Source organism: Myxocyprinus asiaticus, chromosome 1 (genome assembly GCF_019703515.2).
Source record: "Myxocyprinus asiaticus isolate MX2 ecotype Aquarium Trade chromosome 1, UBuf_Myxa_2, whole genome shotgun sequence".
NCBI lineage: Eukaryota > Metazoa > Chordata > Actinopteri > Cypriniformes > Catostomidae > Myxocyprinus > Myxocyprinus asiaticus.
In genome coordinates this window covers 57,600,867-57,625,237 of record NC_059344.1, presented here as the reverse complement: position 1 = coordinate 57,625,237, position 24,371 = coordinate 57,600,867, and the positions used below count along the sequence as shown (strand labels likewise).

The window sequence follows — 24,371 nt, the reverse complement described above, 5'->3', positions numbered from 1 at the left end:
AAATGAATGACAAGCTTCTGTTCAGTGCTGAAAGCTTGAATACAGTGGGCATCGATTTCAGCTAATTTAAATAAGTAAACCATTTACTCCAATCCCCATCTCAAGAGCAGGGAGAAATGTCAAAACTGTCAAAACCAAATTAAATTGAAGGACTTTAATCAAACTGCCAAGGGAAAAAGCTGATGTACAAGTGAATATGCTTCTAGGAATCTGAACACACTAAACTGCATAGTTTTGCACAGAGAAGCAAAAGAAGTGCTTAGCTACTCAATTAAATGTAACATCTGGCAACCAAGGAATCCTTCTCCAAAGCAATTTGTGCCCAAATTCAGGTGAGAAGTGTGCCAAACCATAGTGAGAAAAGGCTTCATTTAAACCTTGACGCCCTCACATGTTCAGGCGTCTGCTTTTCTGTAGCCACCCAATTTCAGGCGGCAGTGGTGGTGGTGAGGAGCCACAGGGCTTGTTATTGTGCTGTGGAGAGGTTAAGTGAGACAGTGGGATTGTTTGTAATGGCTGTAGCCACACAGCTTGGAGGAGCATCAGGAGAGCAGGATGGGTTGAAGACGGCACCACACTCGCCAAGCTCTTGTGTCATCCCAAACCATGCAGCATGAGCCAATGAAAAGAATGCCAGACCCATTCCTGGCACAATGGTTTCTTTACTTTTCCACAAGTTTACTTTTCTTGCAAACGTGCGGCAGTTTTGTCCATCTCAGTGATTTTACGTGCCAAAGAGGTCAGGTGTCTCATGTTGCCACTATTATGAGAGCTATGACCCTACAATATCAAGAAGTGTCTGGCAACAAAGAATTCTGAGATGGGTTTCATCAAACATACCTGATGTGGCCGCCAAATATGTCTGTGATGGGAGTGCGGATGAAGTCTGCCTGACGAGTGATGGAGGTTTTGTTTCTGGGTCCAACTTGTTCCCACTCATCCTCACTGCCCTCTTCCTCTTTCTCAGCAGAGTCTTCCTCCACACTTGGCTGAGACTCAGGCCCGTTTGGTGTGGGGGCTTCTGCTCAGAGAAAGAGAACAATATTTAAGAAATATCACACTTGTAATGAATATCAGCATGACCCTGGGCACAAGGGCGCAGAGAATCACAGCTGTGCTGTGCTTCTCTTTGGGAAGAAGTTTGCAGGATCGGTTGTTTTTTTCTGTTATTACCAGGACATGCTTCCCTGTGTTTTTTTATTTATTTATTTTTATTCGTAACATCTAAAATGTCAATGCTTAATTTCCCTCTGCTTCTCTATCGATCTATCTATAAAATATTACAACTATTAACTGCTCATCTGAAATTCCTGAATTTCCTCACCCAGAAAACAACTGATTATTTCTATTAACTCCTTTAACATCTCCACTGACTCCACATATGAATCGTACTATATTTCATGTTTTCAAAAATCATAATTGTTTTTTTGTTGCACATGTTGTCAGCCACTGAATGTGTCTTGTGACAGTTTTATTCCAGCAGGGGGCGCTTGACGCTCTGAAAACCTATTCCTCCATGTATCTTTTATATCTCATTGCAGACATTTTGTAGTGGATAGTTATTTATAATAAAAACTGATAACTGCAAGGATTCATACCTGTGAATGGAAATCTACCTCAGCACAATTTATAAAGAAAAAATAAACAACTCCGATTGGCCCATCCCAGCCAGTGCTGAAAAAGGAACAGGTACCACTTGTCAGCACTGTCTACCTGCTGTTTTGCATTTAAATCTCAGAACGTTTTATATCTTATTGGAGACATTTTTACACTGGATAGTATTTTTTAATAAAAATTTATAATTGCATGATTCATACATGTGAATAGATATACACCTCAGCATTATCTATAAAAGCAATTTAAGAAATCCTCATTCAGTATTAATAAACAACTGATTGGCCCAACCTTGCCAAAGCTGAGAAAAGTAGCAGGTACCATGTGATACCCCCATCTACACAAGCGTGGATTGTGCAACACTAGTTGGGCGATACAAACTCGTACAAGGGGAGGAGGACATCAGTTTTTTGTCCGATTATGACAGACTCACAGTCGTGCAATTGTAAAGTATGTCATACTAAATTATTTTCAGCATTGATTAAAATAAATAAATAGTTTAAACCAAATATGGTTTAAAAACTTTATAAATTTATTAATTTACAAAATGAGTGAATCTGGGCAGGGTGCCAGCCGAAAGCCTGATTTCAGTGCAGAAATCGAAAAGGAACGTACTCTCTTCTTGTGGGCAGATAAGCTTCTTCAGTGCCAACATTTCCTCATGCAGTCCGTTTAGTATGAAACCAAGGTACTCCTCCGCATCCTCCTGGCGACCCTGAGAGAGAAAGAGACATCACATATTAGTAAGTGTAAAACTGCAAGTAGCCAGCCTTACTCCAAATGCCACACCTGAGACTACACTCTATGTTCTTCTACATCCGGAAGACTGTGTATCCACCGATTCAGATTCCCTAATGGCTGAAGAACACATAACTAAAGGCTTATCTTTCTGCTTTGATCCCGTTCATTAGAGGGTTCAGGCAGACACTCGTTCCTCCGCATTAGTGTATGTGCAGACAGATACAAACTGAGATTGAACAGGAAGGTCTTGTCCTCAGGCATGCTGACTAAGATTGTCTTTAATTTTGACTTCACGAGGTTCCTCCTTTAATAAGCCTGTTTAATTGTCAGCAAGGCAAAATTTAAAACCCTAACCCCCAGTTACAAGCAATAATAGTGATGCTTGTCTAAGCAAGTACCACTAATGGTTGCCTTTAGTGAAAACAGTTCAGCTTCCCTGCTGCTCACCTTACCTTCTCAGAAAGGCTTGATTTGATGAGGGTGAGGAGTTTGTAGATATATGTGGGCTCAAAAGGAACACCCGGTCTAATATCTTTCACTGTCTTCTCTCCAGCAGCTGAAAAAGAGAGGTATTGAAGCATTTGTTACGCAAAAATTGTAAGGATGACTACGTCCTGAGTTGCTGGAGAGGTATTACCTTGCTGTTTGGGCTTGGAAGGGACAGGCATATTGCTGAACTCATTCACAAGTCGGACACTACAAGAAAAAAGGTCAGAAAAATATATAATGTATAATAAATGGTTTGGTGGCAGATGACATTATAGCAAGACTAACATTTTATGTGAAGTTAAAACCTTTAAGTACATTTTTATTAAAATGGTTTAATACTACATTTTAAAAATGATAATAGGTTTTACAGACTGTTTGTGTGCTTATTAGTTATGTAAAAAGCAGGAATAAAACAATTACAAATAGGTTCTGCATATAGGTTACCTGACAAACAAAAAGTAATAGTATTGGTCATAAAAAACAATAGTCAATCCCTGGTTTAAAAACTTTCTCCCATTCCATCTTAATAGACAGACATAGCTATAAGTAACTATAGCGTTAGCTATAGACATGGGGCATGTTTAGGAAAATGTTTGAAAACAGTCAATTTTGCAACTGCGTTTGGTGATGCATGTGGCACAGAAATTACACATTTCACCTTTAAGATAGTGAATAAATAATGGAATGAGTCTTATTAATTGTTAAATGTACTTTGTGGTGTAGCACCATTATGTTCATATAAACACACTGAGTAATAACTAGGAAAAACATGAGTCAACACTGGACAAAATACAAAATATACAGAAGGCTTTAGGACACAACTTTTGAAATGTGGCCTGGAACTTACAAGTTATCCATCATAGGTGTGGACGTGCAGGGTCTCTGCGTCTCACTGAAAAGGTGAATAGACTTCATCAGATGATACATGGGGGGGCACGCAATCAGGGCCTGCAGGGTCTGAAGCTCATAGTCAAAGGACAAACAAACAGGACGGGAGAGCTTGACCGATTCAGTGACATTCAAACAGCTTAAAAACATAATTAAGAACTGAAGCAAAAGGATACAGCATTGATATAGCACCAGTTTCCCTTGTTTATCAGTCCTCTTGGTTGCAAAGACACTGGTTTGTGTATCAACTTCACATTCTCGATTAGTTCTGATGGAGAAGAGATATGTATCATGCTTGTGAAAGAATAAATACGATGTTTGAAACAAGTGGAAAAAGACAACGTTGTCCATCACTCCAATCTTGCCTCAGGTGACTGATGCACACGATGCTAGTTGAGGCTAAATGAAGAGGATTCTGTACCATGCCTAGGAAGGGATACTGAAACAATCTCACAGCTCCCATGGTAATGTAGAAATAAGAAGTTATCAGTTTTTTTTTAATAGAATTAACTTCTATTTAAGCATTTTAAGTTACCAGATTATGTGATCTCACCAAAAATGTCAACTCTGTCATGGTTTACTCACCCTTGATGAACGACAATGTTACACTGGCACATGGAGGTGTGCCTTTAAATTGTTTAACTTGGGTCAAACATTTTGGGTAGCCTTACACAAGCTTTTCACAGTAAGTTGCTGGAATTTTGGCCCATTCCTCCTGACAGAACTGGTGTAACTGAGTCAGGATTGTAGGCCTCCTTGCTCGCACATGCTTTTTCAGTTCTGCCCACAAATTTTCTATCGGACTGAGGTCAGGGCTTTGTGATGGCCACTCCAATACCTTGACTTTTTTGCCAAAACTTTGGAGGTATGCTTGGGGTCATTGTTTATTTGGAAGACCCATTTGCGACCGAGCTTTAACTTCCTGGCTGATGTCTTGAGATGTTGCTTCAATATATCCACATAATTTTCCTTCCTCATGATGCCAACTATTTTGTAGAGTGCACCAGTCCCTCCTGTAGCAAAACACCCCCACGCTTCACGGATGGGATGGTGTTCTTCGGCTTGCAAACCTCACCCTTTATCCTCCAAACATAACGATGGTCATTATGGCCAAACAGTTCAATTTTTGTTTCATTAGACAAGAGGACATTTCTTCAAGAAGTAATATCTTTGTCCCCAAGTGCACTTGCAAACTGTAGTCTGGCTTTTTTATGGCGTTTTTGGAGCAGTGGCTTCTTCCTTACTGAGCAGACTTTCAGGTTATGTCGATATAGGACTCATTTTACTGTGGATATAGATACTGGTCTACCTGGATTCCTCCAGCATCTTCACAAGGTCTTTTGCTGTTGTTCTGGGATTGATTTGCACTTTTCACACCAAACTACGTTCATCTCTTGGAGACAGAATGTGTCTCCTTCCTGAGCGGTATGATGGCTGCGTGGTCCCATGATGTTTATACTTGTGTACTATTGTTTGCACAGATGAACGTGGTACCTTCAGGCATTTGAAAATATCTCCCAAGGATGAACCAGTCTTGTGGAGGTCCACAATTTTTTTGCTGTGGTCTTGGCTTATTTCTTTTGATTTTCCCATGATGTCAAGCAAAGAGGCACTGAGTTTGAAGGTAGGCCTTAAAATACATCCACAGGTACACCTCCAATTCAGTACACCTCCTATCAGAAGCTAATTGGCTAATTGTCTGAAGGATTGACATCATTTTCTGGAATTTTCAGAGCTGCTTAAAGGCACAGTTAACTTAGTGTATGTAAACTTCTGACTCTCTGGAATTGTAATAGTCAATTAAAAGTTAAACAATCTGTCTGTAAACAACTGCTGGAAAAATTACTCGTGTCATGCACAAGTAAATGTCCTACACGACTTGCCAAAACTATAGTTTGCCAATATTAAATCTGTGTAGGGGTTAAAAAATTAATGACTCCAACCTAAGTGTACGTAAACTTCTGACTTCAACAGTGTGTGTGTGTGTGTGTATATATATATATATACACACACACACACACACACTCTATATAAAATTAGCAATATACATAGGTATTTAAAAACAGATTCATAAGATCTTAAATCGCATCTCCATTTGCAACCGCATCTGAAATAGTCGTTTAAATGTCATCAATCAAGCCAACACACTTCCTGTTATGCAATAAAACATGCATTAACCCAGGCGAAAAGTCTAGAAAGGATGAGTGCCACATAAACCAATTTTAAGATCAAATATGTGTCCAATCATAATATGGCAGGCCTGTGCAAATCACCAGGCAGCTGTACTTTAAGTGTTAGTGAGAGATTTGGAAATTTTGATGAGATTTGGAAACCAGTTACAGCATCTTAAAAAACAGGAATTGCGCAAGACCATCCACATTTCAGGAAGAACAAGGGGAAACCCAAAGAAAGATTTAATGTAGTGGAGTCACTTTGTTTCTGTGGTATTTGGCTCAGGTCACTGTAAACTGGCTACTGTTCATTCAAACCAACACAACATTGTGTATAATAGTAAACTATTTACAATGACAGATGAACACTTTTTGATATAACTGTAACTGTATGGGTCATGGTCTCAGGTGAAGCTTGTGTGTGGAAGGAAAATGTCCCTCACTTTTGTACTACATACAGACAAATTGAGATTTTCATTAGGTTTAATTCTGAGCACTGATTTAAGTAATATGCACCACCTTGGTGAGCCTTTCCATAAGTTTGTTGTGAAGAATTTGAGCAGCAGGAAAAAGAAGTGCAGTCTTTATAATCACTGTGAGCAGAGGCCTTTAAGAACCAGTTGTAAGTGTTCAGGACCCATGGTGAGGCTTACGAGCACTCTGACCTCCAGAATATGTTTGTGTTGCTGCCATCTTGTGGACAGAAGTGTAAATCACACTCAAATCAAGTTGTGTTAAGTTTCCGGGTTCAATAAAAGCATTACCTCAGCCAACGATTCGAACACACAGCTTGTAAAACACAAACAAACAAACAAAAAAAAACAACACACTGAGGATACTCCACTTAAAATAGTCTATGGCACAACTGTATGCAGATAATTGTCAACACATTTGCTTTTACAAACCAAGGGATCAGTCAAAATGTTCTATGCACTGACAGCATCCCACAGAGGCAGTCCATAAATCATATACAACCCAGAACATTACTTTTAAGAAGTTGTTTTCCATGGTATCAGATTGAAGATCTACAACAACAAAAGTGAATATCTTATTTTCACTGTCAACTTTGGCCCTATTCGGACCTGGTATTAACCTCAATCACAGGTGATCCGATCGTAAGTGGATAGCTGTGACAGATTCCTGTTCGCACCTGGCTTTACGATATCCGTTGCATCTTCAGTAATCAGGGTCCAGATCAAGAGACCCTCCCCCTCGATGTTGTTGTCTGACATGCACAAATCTAAGTAACTGTTGTATTAGAGCAACCAAGAAGAGAGATACTGATCATGTTGCATACTGGCCATTACTATTTTGTTTTTAAATTGTATTCCGTGTTCAGTGTTAAAGAACATCCACTTATTTACAGGGCCGCTAAAGTCCACCAGAGATGACAATTTCCATTTGTTGTGTTTGCCGCTCATACTACAACTGGAATGTGTTCATATGCTTCTCTGACCACCTCTCAAAACTGTGGTTTAAGCGACCCAATCACAAAACATTTTGGACCCTTAGTTTTCACACCTGTATTTAGCATTGTCCACTTGTGATCGTATCACCTGAGACATATGTTAATATCAGGTCTGAACAGGGCCCTAAATTCTAGTGTTGTTACGGTACCAAAATTTCAGTAGTTGGTACCGATACCAGTGAAATTTCACGGTTCTCGATATAAATTTCGATAATCACAGAAAACATTTGCTAATATGATCATGTGCTATTGAACACATTCATCTGGCCTAAAGTTAAATTTCAATGTAAATAATAAATTAAAAGATATGCATGTTTCCTTCAAGTGTTTCTAAGCAGGGCCCTCCTGAAATCTGTTTTATTTTTTCCTCTTTTTATTATTTTTGCAGAATTCCATGTTTTAAAGTTGAATTTCATTTCATTGTCAAAATGGTGTCCAATCAAATTCATTCTTAAAACTTGTAAAAAAAAAATTAAGTAAAAAAAACAAATTAATTTTCAAATTTTGTAAAACTTTTATTTAGTACAAAATTTCTGAATAAAATGTTTTATTTTCACGTGCGTTTATGACAGAAGTTTAACTTCTCCAGAAAACAGTTCACTACATGGCCCAGTGTGATTGTTAAAGTGAAAATGCTGTGATTTAATTACATAAATATATAGTCTATATGTAATACGTGCATTGCCCGAGCTTCACAGTGGTTTAGTGCTCTGCTCTGCCATCTCTCATACAACGCAAATGATTCTCAATGTCTGTAGAGTTGTATGAGCGGTCTGCTTCACACAGCTCGAATGCAGACAGATTAAGATTAGAGCCTTTCACGGTTAATCATCACACTGGGACATATCACGATTTTAATATGATAAGTTGTGCATTTCAGTGTTAAAGGAATAAAGCGCATGGGAGCAGTCGTGTATCAGTAAGACAGTGTGCGGGTACCGGATTAAGTCGGTGCTCGATTCTACCGGTACTGAGGAAACACTGGTATCGTTACATCTTTAATTTAGTACCAACGTACCGGTACTTTTGACAACACTACTAGACTCTGTTGAAATCAACATTTTTACCCAAGTTTGTGTTAACACAACAAGGGCTTCAACCTTTGACATGTGAATTATGTGACCCAATATGATGTGAAAATGTTCACTGCATTATATATTTATAGCTTTAAAGTGAAGTTATGTCAATCAATAATGTGTGTAAAATGACATGAGGGTGATTAAATCATGACAGAATTTTAATTTATTGGTGAACGCTTTCTTTAAATGGCCTTTTCTGGATTTAAAAAAAACCCCAAAAAACTTTGGATTGATAAGTATCTTAAGCATTACTTTCTTTGTACCTTTAACTTGAAACCTTTACATGATCAAATACTTTACCTGCCAATTTTGGGGCCATAGGGTCTTCGGACACAGGGACAGGGCCCTCGCGCACTTCACTGGCCTTCTCGGGCAACTCTGAGGCAGCCGGAGTGAGCTCAACCACAGTAGGCGCGCTCTTCACCTCAACATAAGCCTGAGGACATCCAGGCAGAGGTTTGGAATTGTGGAATAGGCTGGCCCAGGATTTTGGAGGGTTGGGCACAGGTGCTGCAGGGGTAGCGGCCGAGACTACCTGCTGGACTTCAGAGTCTAAGGGGAGAGGGGTGAAAGAGGCGGCGGACTGCTCCTCGCCTGTTTCAGACGAGTCTCGGAGTCTGTCTGTGGTTCCAGCAGCCGGGACCATCTCCAGCAGTCCGTTAGCCTCACCTGAACCCTCGGCCGCCCCCTCATCAGTAGTAGCAGGAATTGTGGTGGCAGTGGGGCTGGCCACAGCAGCAGAGGTGGGAATTGGAGATGGTGGAGAAGGGCTGTGCCCTCCATTACCCAAGAGTTCTGGGCTCTCTAGAGATGGGGGTTCTGCATGCTGCTCTGCAGTCCTGGTACTCAGTGACACCCCACTGCTTTGAGAGGACGAAGATGAAGACAAAGAAGTTGCGCCGTTTCTGTCTGACAAAGAGGCAGCTCCACTCGTCAAGTCAAATGTTGAATTGTCAGGGCTATCACAAGTCCTTTGATGGGAAGGAGGGGCGTGTTGGGCTGTCGATGTGGTGGATGTTACAGGAGCTGGGGGAATGAGCTCAGTTCCCGCTAGCACATCCCCCACCATGTCCTCTATGCCCGAAGCATTTGGAGTGTGTCCGTTTACCAGCCCTGACCCCCCCATGCCACCTGTGGCCACACCAGTGCTGTTACTGTTGGAACCTTCCAAATAGTTGTAGTATCCCGGTGGCCGTTTTTTCTTTTTCTTTCGTTGTCCCAAGCCACCCGAAACCCCATCCATGTCTGAGCAAGCCTGATGGCCGCCCAGGATTGAGGTCTCGGAGTTAGCGCAGCACAGGGAGTTGAAGTCTGCACCATCAGGGATATCGGCAACCGGTCTTTCAGCGGGAAAGGCCTTCTGAGATGGTTGACAGCCTAAGATAAACTCAGGGGCCTGAGGATTAAGTGTGCTAGACACTTTGTACAGCGAGTCTTTCACTGCAACTGGCTCCGCACTCATTACCTCATCCACGCCAAACTCGATATGCTGGTAGTCCTCTCCTGCAGATAAAAACATTTCAGTCAGGCTGATGGAAATGTCAAGATCTACCAAATTGAGGTTGGCATTCACAGAATTTCTCAATTTTCAATAAATAAAAGTCAATTTTTAAGTTTCTTAAAGCTAAAAATTAGTTGTAAAATAATATGTTAACTTAATATGTTATATGGAATTAAGGTGGATAATATGCATTGCATTTATTCACCATGCATCATAGTTATATTTATCAAATACACGGGGTCTGATTGGAAACACTAAAGTGGTTGTGGTACTGAACTGTGCAGACTTTAAGCAGTGAAGGACAGTTTAAAGTGAATGAAAACAGCGTTAGTGAATGCAAGTCACAAGTGTACTTGAGTACGACTTCATTTTGAGTCTTAAAATGTGCCCAGTAATCAGCAAAATCACAGCAACCAGAAGTCATCATGGGAACGCAAGTTCCCAAGCAATGAACAAATGCAGATTAAAACAACGTCCTCTGTTAGTATTCATTTTAGGAGTTTTATTTAAAATAAAGCATGGAGGACAAACTGTTAAACAGATTGTGGACAGTCAAAGTGAATCTCGATTTCTGTGGTTTTTTTTTTGGTTTTTTTTGTTAGAGGTAAAGACAGTCAATGGTTTCACATTCTTAGTCTACACGAGAAGTGATGGATTTTGGGTGAGAATTTCCAGAGAAGTACAAAAGTTTGTCATAATAGCCTCCTGCCAACTCCAAGCACTGCAGGAAGATGCATTTATATATGCGCCAAAGAGAGAGACGCTTGGCACCTAAGCATGCAAAGCTCCACAGATTAAATGGACAGGTAGGAATGAGAAGTAAGGTTGATAAAGTGGAAGGTTTAGAAAGCTGTCAGTGTTTAAGACTTGGGTGTATAGTAAGGCGCAATGTAGTGGACCGTAAACTCACCGCAAACCTGCCGTCTCAAAGATTCCGTTATGTAAGGCACAGCAGGAGTGCAGTAACCTCCTAAATAATTGATACAGATGAGGATGAAGGTCACAAGTACCCGAGAGGGCAATATGATACGGTCTCGGGACAGATTAATAAGACTACAGAGATGGCCGTGTAGTCTAAGGAGGTTTACATATGACGAGGCTCATTCTACAAATTAAGGATTAGGATGTAAAAAGGGACAAATGAAATAATATTCTTTTCTCATGTGTGAAGATGTCAGCTATGATCAATGAACAAAAATTTATTAAAAAGAAACACTGTGTGTGTGAGAGAGATTATGTGCGAGTAATTCTGATTAAGGATATCTTCTATAATCTATTAACTCATATCTTATTTTGTGAACCAGTGCAATATTCAGGTGAGGCTTTCATCTTACCTGAGGGATGACTGACGCAGGAGACTTTATCATTGAAAGGGGGAAGCTGATAAGAAATTAGCATGAAATCACACACTCAGTCACACAAAGTCAATAAAAACACACATACAAACAAAACCTTCATTCCAAGATCAATTTAACTGCATGTTATCTGAACTAGAGACAATTTTTATAACATGTACTTTGGAGTGGAAGTACAGAGATTCATTCCTGCAATTAAAACAATCAGAGCTTCCACTTTCTTAAAGAAATAGTTCACACAAAAATGTTAATTCTATTATTTACTCACCCTTATGTAATTCAAAGCCCATATCACTTTCTCTTGTGGGACACAATATAATATATTTTGAAGAATGTTGTAAACAAAACTCATTAGTTAGGGGCTTTCAAGCTCCAAAAAAAAAAAAAAAAAAAAAAAAAAAAAAAGGGACAAAAATGCACCACAAGAATCACAAAAGTAGTCCATATGGCTTGTGTGCTATATTCCAAGTCTTCTGAAAACATACAAAAGCTTTGTGTGAGGAACACACCGGTATTTAACTTATTCAATGCTAATTTAAAATACGTTTTTAAACAATCAATATTTATGCTTGGCCAAAACATCTGTGCATCTCTATTTTTCCCCCTTTTTGGAGCTTCACAACCTCTGTTAACTTCATGCTTTCAATAAATGTAAAAAAAAATAGCTCTGATTATTCAGAATATCTTATTTTGTGTTCCACAGAAGAAAGCCATACAGGTATGGAATGACGGGAGGCTGAGTAAATGATGATCATTTTAATTTTGGGGTGAACTTGCCCTCAGAAAAGGATGTGCCCTACATGACATGCAGTTTTATAAACTGATAATAACAGGTGGATGAAGAGACTTGTTCTATATTTAATTTGGTAGAAGATGACACAGAAATGGAAATCCTTCTAAAACACCATTTTAAAATGCAAGACTGCACACAAAAGCTTTAAGATTTATAAATATGTTTTTATTGTTTAATATAGTTGTTTTTACCTCAACATAACAGCGGGGAGTCACAAAGAACTGATTGAACTCATCTGGGCTGAACTCCCCGAAGATGTACTGTGGAAACAAAACAAACAGAAGTACATATTGTTAGGTGACACTTAATGGTAGTATTGATTTTGCCTTCTTGTTAAACTGCAAATACAATCTTTTATTAGAATCAGGGCATGTCATAACATTGCACTGGGGTAAGCAGAGTGGCATCAGATAGTGTATTGGGCTATGAGACTCTATTTTTAAGTTCACCCCCTCTCCTTATTTGTTAAAGGACAATCAAAGTAAATTAGGACATTGCAGCCATCACTACAATGATTGCAACATCAGGATGGGTGAAAGAGTAAGTTATAAACTGATGAGTCATGCAGCATGGCAATACACAGTTGAAGTCAGAAGTATACATACACTTCGGTGGAAGTCATTAATACAGATTTAATATTAGCAAACTATAGTTTTGGCGAGTCGTTTAGGACACTTTGTGCATGACAAGTAATTTTTCCAACAATTGTTTACAGACAGATTGTTTCACTGTTAACTGACTATCACAATTCCAGTGGGTCAGAAGTTTACATACACTAAGTTAACTGTGCCTTTTAGCAGCTTGGAAAATTCCAGAAAATGATTTCAAGCCTTTAGACAATTAGACAATTAACTTCTGATAGGAGGTGTACTGAATTGGAGGCATACCTGTTCAAACTCAGTGCCTCTTTGCATGACATCATGGGAAAATCAAAAGAAATCAGCTAAGACCTCTGGTAAAAGTCTGGTTAATCCTTGGGAGCAATTTTTACAGCAAGTAGTATGCAAGTATAAACACCATGGGACCACGCAGCCATCATACCCCTCAGGAAGGAGATGCATTCTGTTTCCTAGAGATGAACGTAGTTTGGTGCAAAAAGTCAAATCAATCCCAGATCAACAGCAAAGGACCTTGTGAACATGCTAGAGGAAACAGGTAGACAAGTATCTATATCAACAGTAAAACGAGTCCTATATCGACATAACCTGAAAGGCTGCTCAGCAAGGAAGAAGCCACTGCTCCAAAAAAGCCATAAAAAAGCCAGACTACAGTTTGCAAGTGCACATGGGGACAAAGATTTTACTTTTTGGAGAAATGTCCTCTGGTCTAATGAAGCAAATTTTACTGTTTGGCCATAATGACCATTGTTATATTTGGAGGAAAAAGGGTAAGGCTTGCAAGCCGAAGAACACCATCCCAACCATGAAGCATGGGGGCGGCATCATCATGTTATGGGGGTGTTTTGCTACAGGAGGGACTGGTGCACTTTACAAAATAGATGGCATAATGAGGAAGGAAAATTATGTGGATATACTGAAGCAACATCAAGACATCAGCCAGGAAGTTAAAGCCTGTCGCAAATGGGTCTTCCAAATGGACAATGACCCCAAGCATACCTCCAAAGTTTTGGCAAAATGGCTTAGGTATTGTCAAGGTATTGGAGTGGCCATCACAAATCCCTGACCTCAATCCAATAGAAAATATTTGGGCAGAACTGAAAAAGCGTGTGAGAGCAAGGAGGCCTACAAACCTGACTCAGATACACCAGTTCTATCTGGAGGAATGGGCCAAAATTCCAGCAACTTATTGTGAGAAGCTTGTGGAAGGCTACCCAAAACATTTGACCCAAGTTAAACAATTTAAAGGAAATGCTACCAAATACTAACAAAGTGTATGTAAACTTCTGACCCACTGAATGTGATGAAAGAAATAACTTAATAAATCATTCTCTCTACTATTATTCTGACATTTCACATTCTTAAAATAGTGATCCTAACTGACCTAAGACAGGGAATGTTTTCTACGATTAAATGTCAGGAATTGTGAAAAACTGAGTTTAAATGTCGTAAACTTCTGTCTTCAACTGTAGCTTGCTCATGTCCCTCCCCACAGGCACTCACTTTGGCCAATGTGTAACACACCGTTTGAGGGCAAGACATCCCCAAGTTACTGAATATATTGGCTTTTACATTAATAACTTTGATAAAGTTATACAGTGGGCTGACATTTCATATCCTTTATCTGAATTTTCTGGGAGTTCCTTATAGGAAATACAAAATTTAAGTAAGGTTTGCCAAAAATTAATACATAATACATTATATATACACCGATCAGCCACAACATTAAAACCACCTGCCTAATATTGTGTAGCTCCACCTCGTGCTGCCAAAACAGCGCCAACCCGCATTCTTCTCACCACAATTGTACAGAGCGGTTATCTGAGTTACCGTAGACTTTGTCAGTCTGAACCAGTCTGGCCATTCTCTGCTGACCTCTCTCATCCACAAAGTGTTTCCATCTGCAGAACTGCCACTCACTGGATGTTTTTTGTTTTTGGCACCATTCGGAGTAAATTCTAGAGACTGTTGTGTGTGAAAATCCCAGGAGAACCCTGAACTTCCATGTCTTCAGAAGCAATATGATAGGTGTGGGTGAGAGACAGATCAATATCTTGTCCTTTTTACTATAAACTCTCCTCCCTGCCCAGTAGGTGGTGATATGCACTAAGAATGCATATCGTTAAAAACAAAAGAATGTGAAAGTGGAGATTTGCCATCATGCAAGTATCCATCTACGACAACAGGTGGAAAATTACTAGGGGTGTAAAGGTGTATCATGGCACAATACATCACGGTTCAAAAATGTGACGATACACACATTGTGGAGATTGGACTTTTTTTTTTTTTTTTAAACAAGCGTCTTGCACGGATTGGATACAGGTCCTACGGCTACGTAATGCGGGCATACACATGGAAATCGCTTCAATGCACAAGGAGCACTAAATTCCGATTACTAGCTGAATCTGTGAGAAACTAAAGTGAAACCATGCAAGCGAATGTAATACAGGGAGCAGGAGAGAAAAGCAACTTTTTAGCCGGGAGGGACATGATGTCCATCTGATGCAGAAGACTGAGTGATCTGCTCTGACTGTGCAAAAGAAAATTCAAGTTTACAGAGGTTCAAAGATAGTGCCATATTAATCTACTATATATAATGCTGAATATGTATAATAATGCAATACTATGTCAAATTTCATGTCCAATTTGGTTTCATCAGTACATTTCAGCAGGGTTTTAAGTTGGGACATTATTTGTGTATATATTGTTTTTATATTGTGTGTGTGTATATTTTACGTATGCACACACACACACAACCGGTCAAAAGTTTAGGGTCACTTACTTATTCTTTATTATCATTATTTTTCACATTTAATGATAATAGTAAAGTCATCAAAACTATGGAAGAACAGAAATGGAACTATAGGAATTGTGTTGACAAAACAAAATTCCAAAATAAAATCAAAACTATGTTATATTTTAGCATCTTCATAGTCGTCACCCTTTGCCTAGAATTTGCAGACATGTACTCTTGACATTTTCTCAACCAGCTTCTTGAGGTATCACCCTGGGATGCTTTTTAAACAGTATTGAAGGAGTTCCCATCTATGTTGGGCACTTATTGGCTGCTTTTCTTTATTATTCAGTCCAAGTCATCAATTTCAAAAACTTTATTTTTTAAATACAATTTTAGTTTTGTAATTAAATAAATTAATATGGTGGCACAATTATATTTTTGTCTACAAAACTAATTTCAAACATTTAAGCATACGCCTTCAGATCAAAAGATTTTTAAGATCATGAGAAACATTTCAGTCAAGTGACCCCAAACTTTTGAATGGCCGAGTGTATGTGTGTGTGTATATATATATATATATATATATATATATATATATATAAAGGCTGCACTGAACACTGTTCAACATTATAGAGAAATACTAAACCGTAATATTGAGCCTTTAAAATATAAACTTTACAAGCTCATGCACAAAGCGAGCCGCAGCAACACCGGCAAAAGCGGTAATGATTCTGAATGTGTCGGAAAAACCAGCAAGGAGACTGTCTGAACATTTTGTTAATTTATAGAGAGAAATGCACATTAGGGTTGTGCCGACAGACGATGATCTCGGGGATCGGAGTGATCGCCAATAGTTTATTATTTATTATCACCAATTAAATTATTATTATTATTAGGCTATTATTATTATTATTATCAAATTAATATATTACAAATAATTTGCCCATAGAGACAGACACGTGCTTGAAGAAACACACTTTATTATATTATTAAGAACAGATGACAGAAAAGCAGTCTATGCGCATGTATGACGCACTGATACGGAGGCGTGCAGTCTCGTGGAACACACGCATGTAAAAGGTTCTCACTCTTTGTTTGTCTTCCGATTTTTTTTTTTTTTTAGCAAGAACAGTATCATCTATGAGTGCTACAAATGACCTCAGACATCTCAGCTCAGGAGGTGCTTTGAGTTCAGTTCACTTTATTCCCACAGAGCAGTTTATTGTGAACACAACTCTGCAGCCTATACATCTGTGATTAAAACATAAAATAATACAAAAACACGTTCACCTCGAACCATGATTTATATTTCAGTGATTATCATCATTATAATTATTATTTTTACATTTATAATTGTTTTTGTGTCTTCATTTGTGCAAGTAATTTTCCGCCATGATGTTAAGATGGATTCTTGCCTGACGGTAAATGGAAAGGTTACCCCATAGTACCACCTAGCGTCCAACCAGCGGTTCATCGGTTTTATGTGGAGTTTCTTTCTGTGACCAACGACCAATCAAAACTAGGTCGACCAAGACTCTACTCATCGACTAACCTTTGGTCGACTATCGGGGGCAGCCCTAGTGGTAATGTGACCAACATTAATCTGATTTAAAGTGGGATCCTCACAGAATAGCGCTGAGATGAGTGACTGATGAGATATTGAAAGCACCTGGAGAGCGCGCATGTTTGATTGACACCGCGAGTGAGCATATTGAAGAGAGTGAAGCTGAAAGTGCGCATGATCGCTCAACAAAACGTCTGATTGTCACAACTCACGTTACATCACGTATACTCAGATTTGTAAACGCATGTTTTTTTATTGTATAATTCTTTTTCTGCAGTCTCTTTATCCTCTCTGCGCTCACAGTGCAGCAAGTCAGAATTACTACTGTAATGACTCTAGAAAATGGCAACTTAATATTCATACACGTGTAATTTACACGTTTTTAAAAACAAACCTACAGATTCATCTGAATATCAGTATGTCTGAAAGTTTAAATTCGTGAATACTTAGAATTGCCAACAATTAACCCTCCAGAGGCCACACTGTCATGCATCAAGGGCTGAGAAAGCGCTCATTCATTAGAGTAACAGTGTAGGTGCGATTCCCTGCGTGCTGCAAAAAACGATCGGCCCTGATTCTAGGCACGATCGGCCGATCACAGACTTAAGATGAAGACTGGCCATTTTAGATCGGTGGCCGATCGATCAGTGCATCCATAGATTTGATGCCTTTCATATCTTGCCGCTCCATCGTTAGCCATAATGCAGCACATTTGACAAGGCAGAAATAGCAAAAATGCTTTGTGTACCAGCTGCAAGGTGACAAGAGAAACTTAACCACGTTACATCTCATCTCCATTTCTCTAGTGTTCCATCCAGGGTTGGAAATTAACGGGGGCTCTGGCCAAACATGCCCTCAAAATTCAAAATATGGGGTCAAAAAATGCCCTCGCAAAAATGTTCTGTTGTTTTATTAATAGCATCTGATATAGTCCCAAATACATAAAGCGATCTTCATTGGAATTTTCGCTGAACTTTATTTGTTTCGTGCTGTCCGTTGTACAGATCGGTGCACCTCTACTGAACAACTAATGGCATTCAGTAGTCTATGCCCATTAAAATGGTATGAGAGAAAGTATTCTACCATTAAAAAAGCTGTAGGAAACCCATGGTGGGCAACTCAACATGCAGCATGGGTGACCAGCCATCCTATAATGGTCAGATCACCTGTAGATAACCTGACTTTTCCCTGAAGGCTATAATTACCTTAATCCCAACAAGCACTAATAGAGTAACTGTGAAACTCTTTCACTCACTGCCCACTGACAACCGCTACGGTGTTGCTCAGTCATACTCATAACTACACCCAGGGTTCCCACTCTTTTCAAGGCACAAATTTCCAGGACATTTCATGCACCCAACAAGTGTAATATTTAAGTAAAAACACATGTGTCCATTTAAATCGAATTATTATTTTGCTGTTTGTTTGTTTTTGACGGTATTTTCTCATCTCCAGATAAGCAATTTGCTCCATGGCCCAGTGTGATTATTAATCACCGTAAAGCTGCGATTCAAAAATACATAGTCTGTATGTGCTGCACATTTCAGAGTGCTCTCTGTTATTTCACACGCAAGAGCGTGCATGATGATCATGATGAGGTGTTTTCAGCGGCCAGCTCTACACATTCATTTTGAAGCGCACATCACTTGCAGATTATTTATTCAATTAAATCAGACTTTTAGTTTATCACACTAGGACATATCACAGTTTTAATTTAATTAACTGCACATTCAAACATTCATTTAGTCCAAATGTCATATTCCATGACAATCTGCGTTTAATTGCTAATGCCATTTTTATGACTAGAATCTTTGTTTTCTCATGAGGGTCGAAAAAGTTGAGAATTACAGATCAAAAAGCGTGTTTTCTGGGTTTTTTAAAGAATAAGCTAAAAGCACCAACTAAAGCTATTTTAATGATTCAAGTATAGCAAATTATCTGTACAATTACGCAGAATTGGCTGCAAAAAATAAAGGATAATTTGTTGTCTTGATTAGGTTTCACAAATTTGTTCAGTTTCATTAATTGATTAGTTTAGTGACCACTTCTGGAGATGCCACTAGGTGACGACAAATGAGCACTTTAGGTGCATAAGTGAGTCATTGAATCATTTTGACATGTTCACCACTGAAATCTGCCAAGAGACTTTATAGTGTTTAAGCATTATAAGAACAAAGCAGATCTATAATTTCCATTCAGTTTGTGAATGGCCAAGCATGACTTTTCATCCAAAATGACAACAATAGTCTAATAATAATAATAATAATGAGCATTAATAACGTCCTTCTCCTTTATTAAAATTTGCATGTCAAATATACTGACTTCAGCAGAATGTTTAAGCATTATAACATAATAGCATTTAAACTGCTGAGCATGACTTTTCAGAAGACAACGAAAATAGCCTAATAATAATAATTTTGTGTTTCAATAATGTCCTTTCGTCACTGTAAAGCACATTTCCACATGAGTTGAGGCATCAACGCTCCATTCAACGCCAGCGTCAAGCAGCATTTAGCCCTCCACGTGACAAGCATTGCTGAAAGCGTCACAGAGGGGCAAATTTACAAGCTTGCCACGCAAGAAAGCGGGAAGTGTGCACAATAAACATTGAAAACATTTATTTGGAAGAATTTGTTTTTGGCTTTGATTGCAAAAAGAGAGGACTGTTTAGGTCTTAGCGGTTTTTTGTTGAAGATGTAATTACTGTAGTTCAATAACTGGGGACTCTGGATACTCTGAAAAGATAAAGTAATAATTAAAATAAATTATGAGACATTCAATATCTCTTCACAAATTTGGAATGTTTTAAAATATTTATTGTAGCTTTGTACTCTCAAAGACATCATTTTTTAGGCAAAAACGTGTGTGAAAAACACTTTTGCCATTTTTCCACAGCACGTTACGGCTCGACTCGACTCTGCTCGCTTTACTTTTCTGAGCTTGCTTGTCCACTGCAGTTTAGTGCCGCCTCAAAGTGGGTGGGATTATAGGCTGATCGTCATAGATGCGCCACCTCTACTGCCGTGACATCTTAAACGCGACACAAACATTACTGACCATACACAATAACACGACCGCTAACTGTTATCTGCTAGCTCATTGTGCTGCACAAAACAGTTGTTGCATGGTGATTTTGCCTGGTTGTTTTAGAAGCAAGCTTTCCAGTAGCTGGTCAACTAAATAAAGTGAAGCTTTCAAGCAGAATATAGAGTTAACGTAACAAAACGTACCATCCTCCATCGTGGCCTCCAACAACGCAGAGTCCAGGGCACTCTCCCTCCCATTGCACGCCAGTCTATTGCCATAGATAGTGTCCATTTGGTCGAACCACTTCCACTTTCTTCTGTTTGAACCACTCTGGCTGTTGTGGTCCTTGATGGTTCTGTAGTCACTTTTACTTTTTTTTTTTTCCCATTTTCCCTACACTGTTGGTAGGTCCGGTGGTAGCCGTGTGCGGCCAATAGCTGAGACACTTCCTGAAAGACATTCTCTTCGTTCGTCGCTAACGAGAGGAACTTCTGCACTTTGTTTATTGACCACGGCGTGGTTTTGCGCGCAGCCATTTCTTTTTACAATTCAAAAGTCGCGTGAACAAATGATATTGCTGTCGCTGTTGCTAACTTTAAAACTAGCGTGTTGATGTCCTGTGTCGCAAATCCAGTGACGCTGATAGTGACGATTCTCTCTGACCAATCAGTGATCTGCAAGGTTTTGATGTCACATTTAGTATCGGCTCAGCTCGCTTGGAACTTCGACCGAGGTGGTACTAAAAACAAAGTACCAGGTACTATCCACAGTGGAAAACCCCCAAAAAGCGAGTAGAGCTGTACTGTGCAGTGGAAAAGCCCCATTTGGTGTGAAGTTCGTGCCGAGGTTGCGCTGACGTGTCACTTCATAGACTTTAATGTACTCGGCAGTGGTGTCATGTGAAAAGTAGGGATGCACCAATACGATACCTGGATCGGTATCGGCTCTGATACTAAAGCTTTTAGATGGATCGGGTATCAGTCCGATGAGCACGATCCAAATCCGATACTGTGTTAGTCATGCTCGTTATTGTCAAGCTCCAAAAATGACATAAATGAACCATAAAATCGCCAGTAAAGCAGTTCATATGACTCGTACATTTTATTCAAAGCCACTTGAAGACATGCAATAGCTCTGTGAATCACAGAGGGCTGTGTTTAATAAGTAAATATACAGTATGTGCAGTGCCAGCGCATTAGTGAATGGTGCTGCTCTGTTGATACAAACTCACGCACAGGCTGGTGATGCACTCACGGCTATTTTTAGCCTTCACAGCGGTGCGCAATATTTGAGCGCTGCTCAAGAACAGCATCTCAGATGTAGATGCTCAATAGTTCGGTTCACTTATAATATGCATTTAGAATGGCACTGGAGGTGCATTTTTTTAGACTGAAATATTTTCCAGTACAAATAGTTATTTTCCAGGACATTTAGGTATTTTTTTTACATTTTCCATGACTGGAAAACTGCATTGCAATATTCCAGGTTTTCCAGGACGCGTGGGAACCCTGTACACCAACCAACAATACATTTTCCCATATCTTTTGACAGATGAATTTACATGACTTTTCCAGTTGTTTGTGATTACTACATAATAATTTGTATAACAATATTGTAAAGAGTGAGCTCACAAAAGCAGAAATATTTCATTTCGACCCAATAAACATTTTTAGAGTTGAGCATAACTAAGAGAACAACACACACACACACACACAAAAACTTGAATTCTAGATTCTCGAATTCTCATATGTAAAAAAAAAAATTCAGACATTTCCAGATTTTCCATGAGCATGGGAACCCCGAATATAAAATAATATGGAGTGAAAGGTGACTTTTCAGCAGTAACTTCATGGTCATGCTTGTCTTTAGGGACGCCTGAAAGTGTCAGAGGTTAAAAACTGAACTCTCTAAACGTGCACATAATCATCCTGTCACATTTACCACTAGCTGCATGAAAAGGGAGAAACTGCAGTTCAAGCACATGTAACTGTTCGCAAATCACCGACCTACATTGCTGAAACTGCACCATAAAGGGACAAACAGCAAGCAGTAATCCAACAGCCTCTGGCCTGCTAGTTCAATCACAACAGAAAGAATGTCTTTTTGCCCCTTTTCAACAGGCGTGCCTTACGTACCACACTAAGCTCCCCCACGCTATTCATTTGGAACGGGGATTACCACAAATTAGCCATCTGCATTATTTCAACATACTCTGGTGATAACACACGCTAAACTGAATGAGAAAGAGCCACAGGTAAATCTCACAGAACATATTTTAAGAATATATTTGGGGTTTTTTTTCCAAAGGGAGAGTAACTACTACTCCAAGGTGAATCGCAACATCACAAACTTAAATTTGAAGCAAAAAAGTAGCTATTTGAAAAGCAAACAATAGGACAAAGGTACAAGACTGTGTACTTAAATGGGAGAATGAACAACAATCCCATGAAGCATTACGAATGACGTAATCGAATGAAATTAAAACCTCATTTCAAGTTGTTGATTAAAAGTATACAACTGTATATACAAATAGATTCAGAGTAGGGCTGGGCAATACATCGAATACCCACGATATAATTGCGAGGATTTTGCTGACGATGTATGAAATACAAGAGGTAATCATAAAAATATAATCCATAATATTTTGTCATTATGTGAAGACTCGCTGGTCAATTCAGTGAAACAATGCTCAGAACGTGCGTCTGTTCTTCCTTCAGGTTACCGTAATAAGCTTAGTAAGTGCGCACCACTGCTTCTGAACCGTGTATCTGCAAACCGTGATTTCAGTGACGCCACATTCATCGTTTTTAAAATGATGTGTTAAGTTGAAAATAGTTTTGAAGACCCTGCGTTCTGTTACATTCAGCTGTGCTTCATCTAGATGTTTGAAAGAAGATTTTGCCTTGTGTGTGTGCGTGCTTCTCCAGAGCGTAGAGCACAGTATATGCCCTGGACAGAAAGTCACGCTGCGCTCTGTTGGAGTTTGTTGCTGTGATGATTCATGCTTCCTCCCATTTAACTTCATTAAATGAATTTTAAACTTCATACTGGGAAAACTGCAATAGAACGCCACTTTATGTTGGACTTAACTCGTGCGGAAATCTTCAGCTCTGATTTCGCGGAGATACAGGTGTGTCACACAAACATGTCAGCACCGAGGGAGATTTACAGTCAATGATAAACTTTCACTTTTATTAAATAATACACACTGAGTCAAAGTTTCTACATTATATGACAATAAAACCTGTTTTGCAAACATGTGCAGAGACAGCTTTCAAAACACGGTGGATTAAACATTCTTTTGATGATTGTAAACCTGTAGAACAAACGTTAGCACTGCAGCATCATTTGGCTGCTATGAGATGTCACAGTTGATCATCAAGGTACCGCTGAAACTGACAACGTAATCACTCAAAATTAAAAATAAGGCCCCTCTTTGATACATAGTGTCCAGTTGTCAGGTAGTTGTCACAGAATTTCAAATTCAGTGACAAGTCACATCAAGAATTTTCATTTTTGATCATCCTTTTTATGATCGATTATTGCTGTCACTTCAGAGTACTCGGTTACTCGAGTACTCGTGCCCATCCCTAGCAGGATACAAACATATTTACTTTAGAAACACAGTCCCTCAGTAAAGTGGTTTACTCATGAATATTATAACTAGGCTTATAGAAATAAGGTGTTAAGTCAGTTTGATTTCCCACCATTATTTTGAGTTTAGAAGTTTCTAGATGCTCAGATGATCAAAAATAAATATTCATTACAAACATGAAATGCAACAACATCTTTAATATTACAATTATTAAAAATAATACAAAAACAGCATCACAGTGAACATGTATGTCAGTCACCACCGAAGACCATTTTTGACCCAGGAAAAAAACCCTGCATGCGATTAACAACCTCAGAGCTCACAGTAGGTCTGTCTTTAAAGGTTTATGTATTATTGTTAAAAATCAATTCCCCACTGGAAAAAATTGATGGGATTTTTACTTCCAGAACCAGAACATTATTTAAATGTCTTTGCTGCCCATTCTTTTGAAGCAATAACTTACATTTTTCTGCAATGGAAAAGATAAACAAGTTCCACAGAACACATAGTGTGGTTTCAAGCAAAAATGTCAAACAAAAGACGTGTCACTGGATTTTCTGGTTACAGACCAGCTCGCAACTTATAAAGTGCATATTCATCGATCTCCTAAACATAAGAGATACTTCTCCCTCATATAAATGCCTTTAGATTTGGTCTCTCTTAGCACGCAGTAGTGTAACGATATCGTTCAGCCAATCAAGTTTACAACATCTGAAAATGTCACTGTGGGCG

The 24,371-nt window shown here is 39.0% G+C and overlaps 1 protein-coding gene across 3 annotated transcripts in view; it reads right to left on the bottom strand.

Moving 5' to 3' along the window:
* The window catches only part of LOC127447987 (ubiquitin carboxyl-terminal hydrolase 10-like), a 41,570-nt gene that overhangs the window by 13,199 nt on the left and 4,000 nt on the right, over positions 1-24,371 (bottom strand). For 2 of the 3 annotated variants that reach the window (XM_051710617.1, XM_051712212.1), the window contains exons 2-11: positions 12,291-12,359; positions 11,286-11,331; positions 10,862-10,921; positions 8,751-9,953; positions 3,909-4,000; positions 3,692-3,801; positions 2,993-3,051; positions 2,808-2,911; positions 2,230-2,329; positions 841-1,021 (exon numbers count right to left, since the gene is read on the bottom strand). In XM_051710617.1, the coding sequence (XP_051566577.1) occupies positions 841-1,021; positions 2,230-2,329; positions 2,808-2,911; positions 2,993-3,051; positions 3,692-3,801; positions 3,909-4,000; positions 8,751-9,953; positions 10,862-10,921; positions 11,286-11,331; positions 12,291-12,359 (2,024 nt within the window). The remainder of the gene's footprint in view (positions 1-840; positions 1,022-2,229; positions 2,330-2,807; positions 2,912-2,992; positions 3,052-3,691; positions 3,802-3,908; positions 4,001-8,750; positions 9,954-10,861; positions 10,922-11,285; positions 11,332-12,290; positions 12,360-24,371) is intronic. The other variant, XM_051711415.1, reaches the window with a different exon arrangement.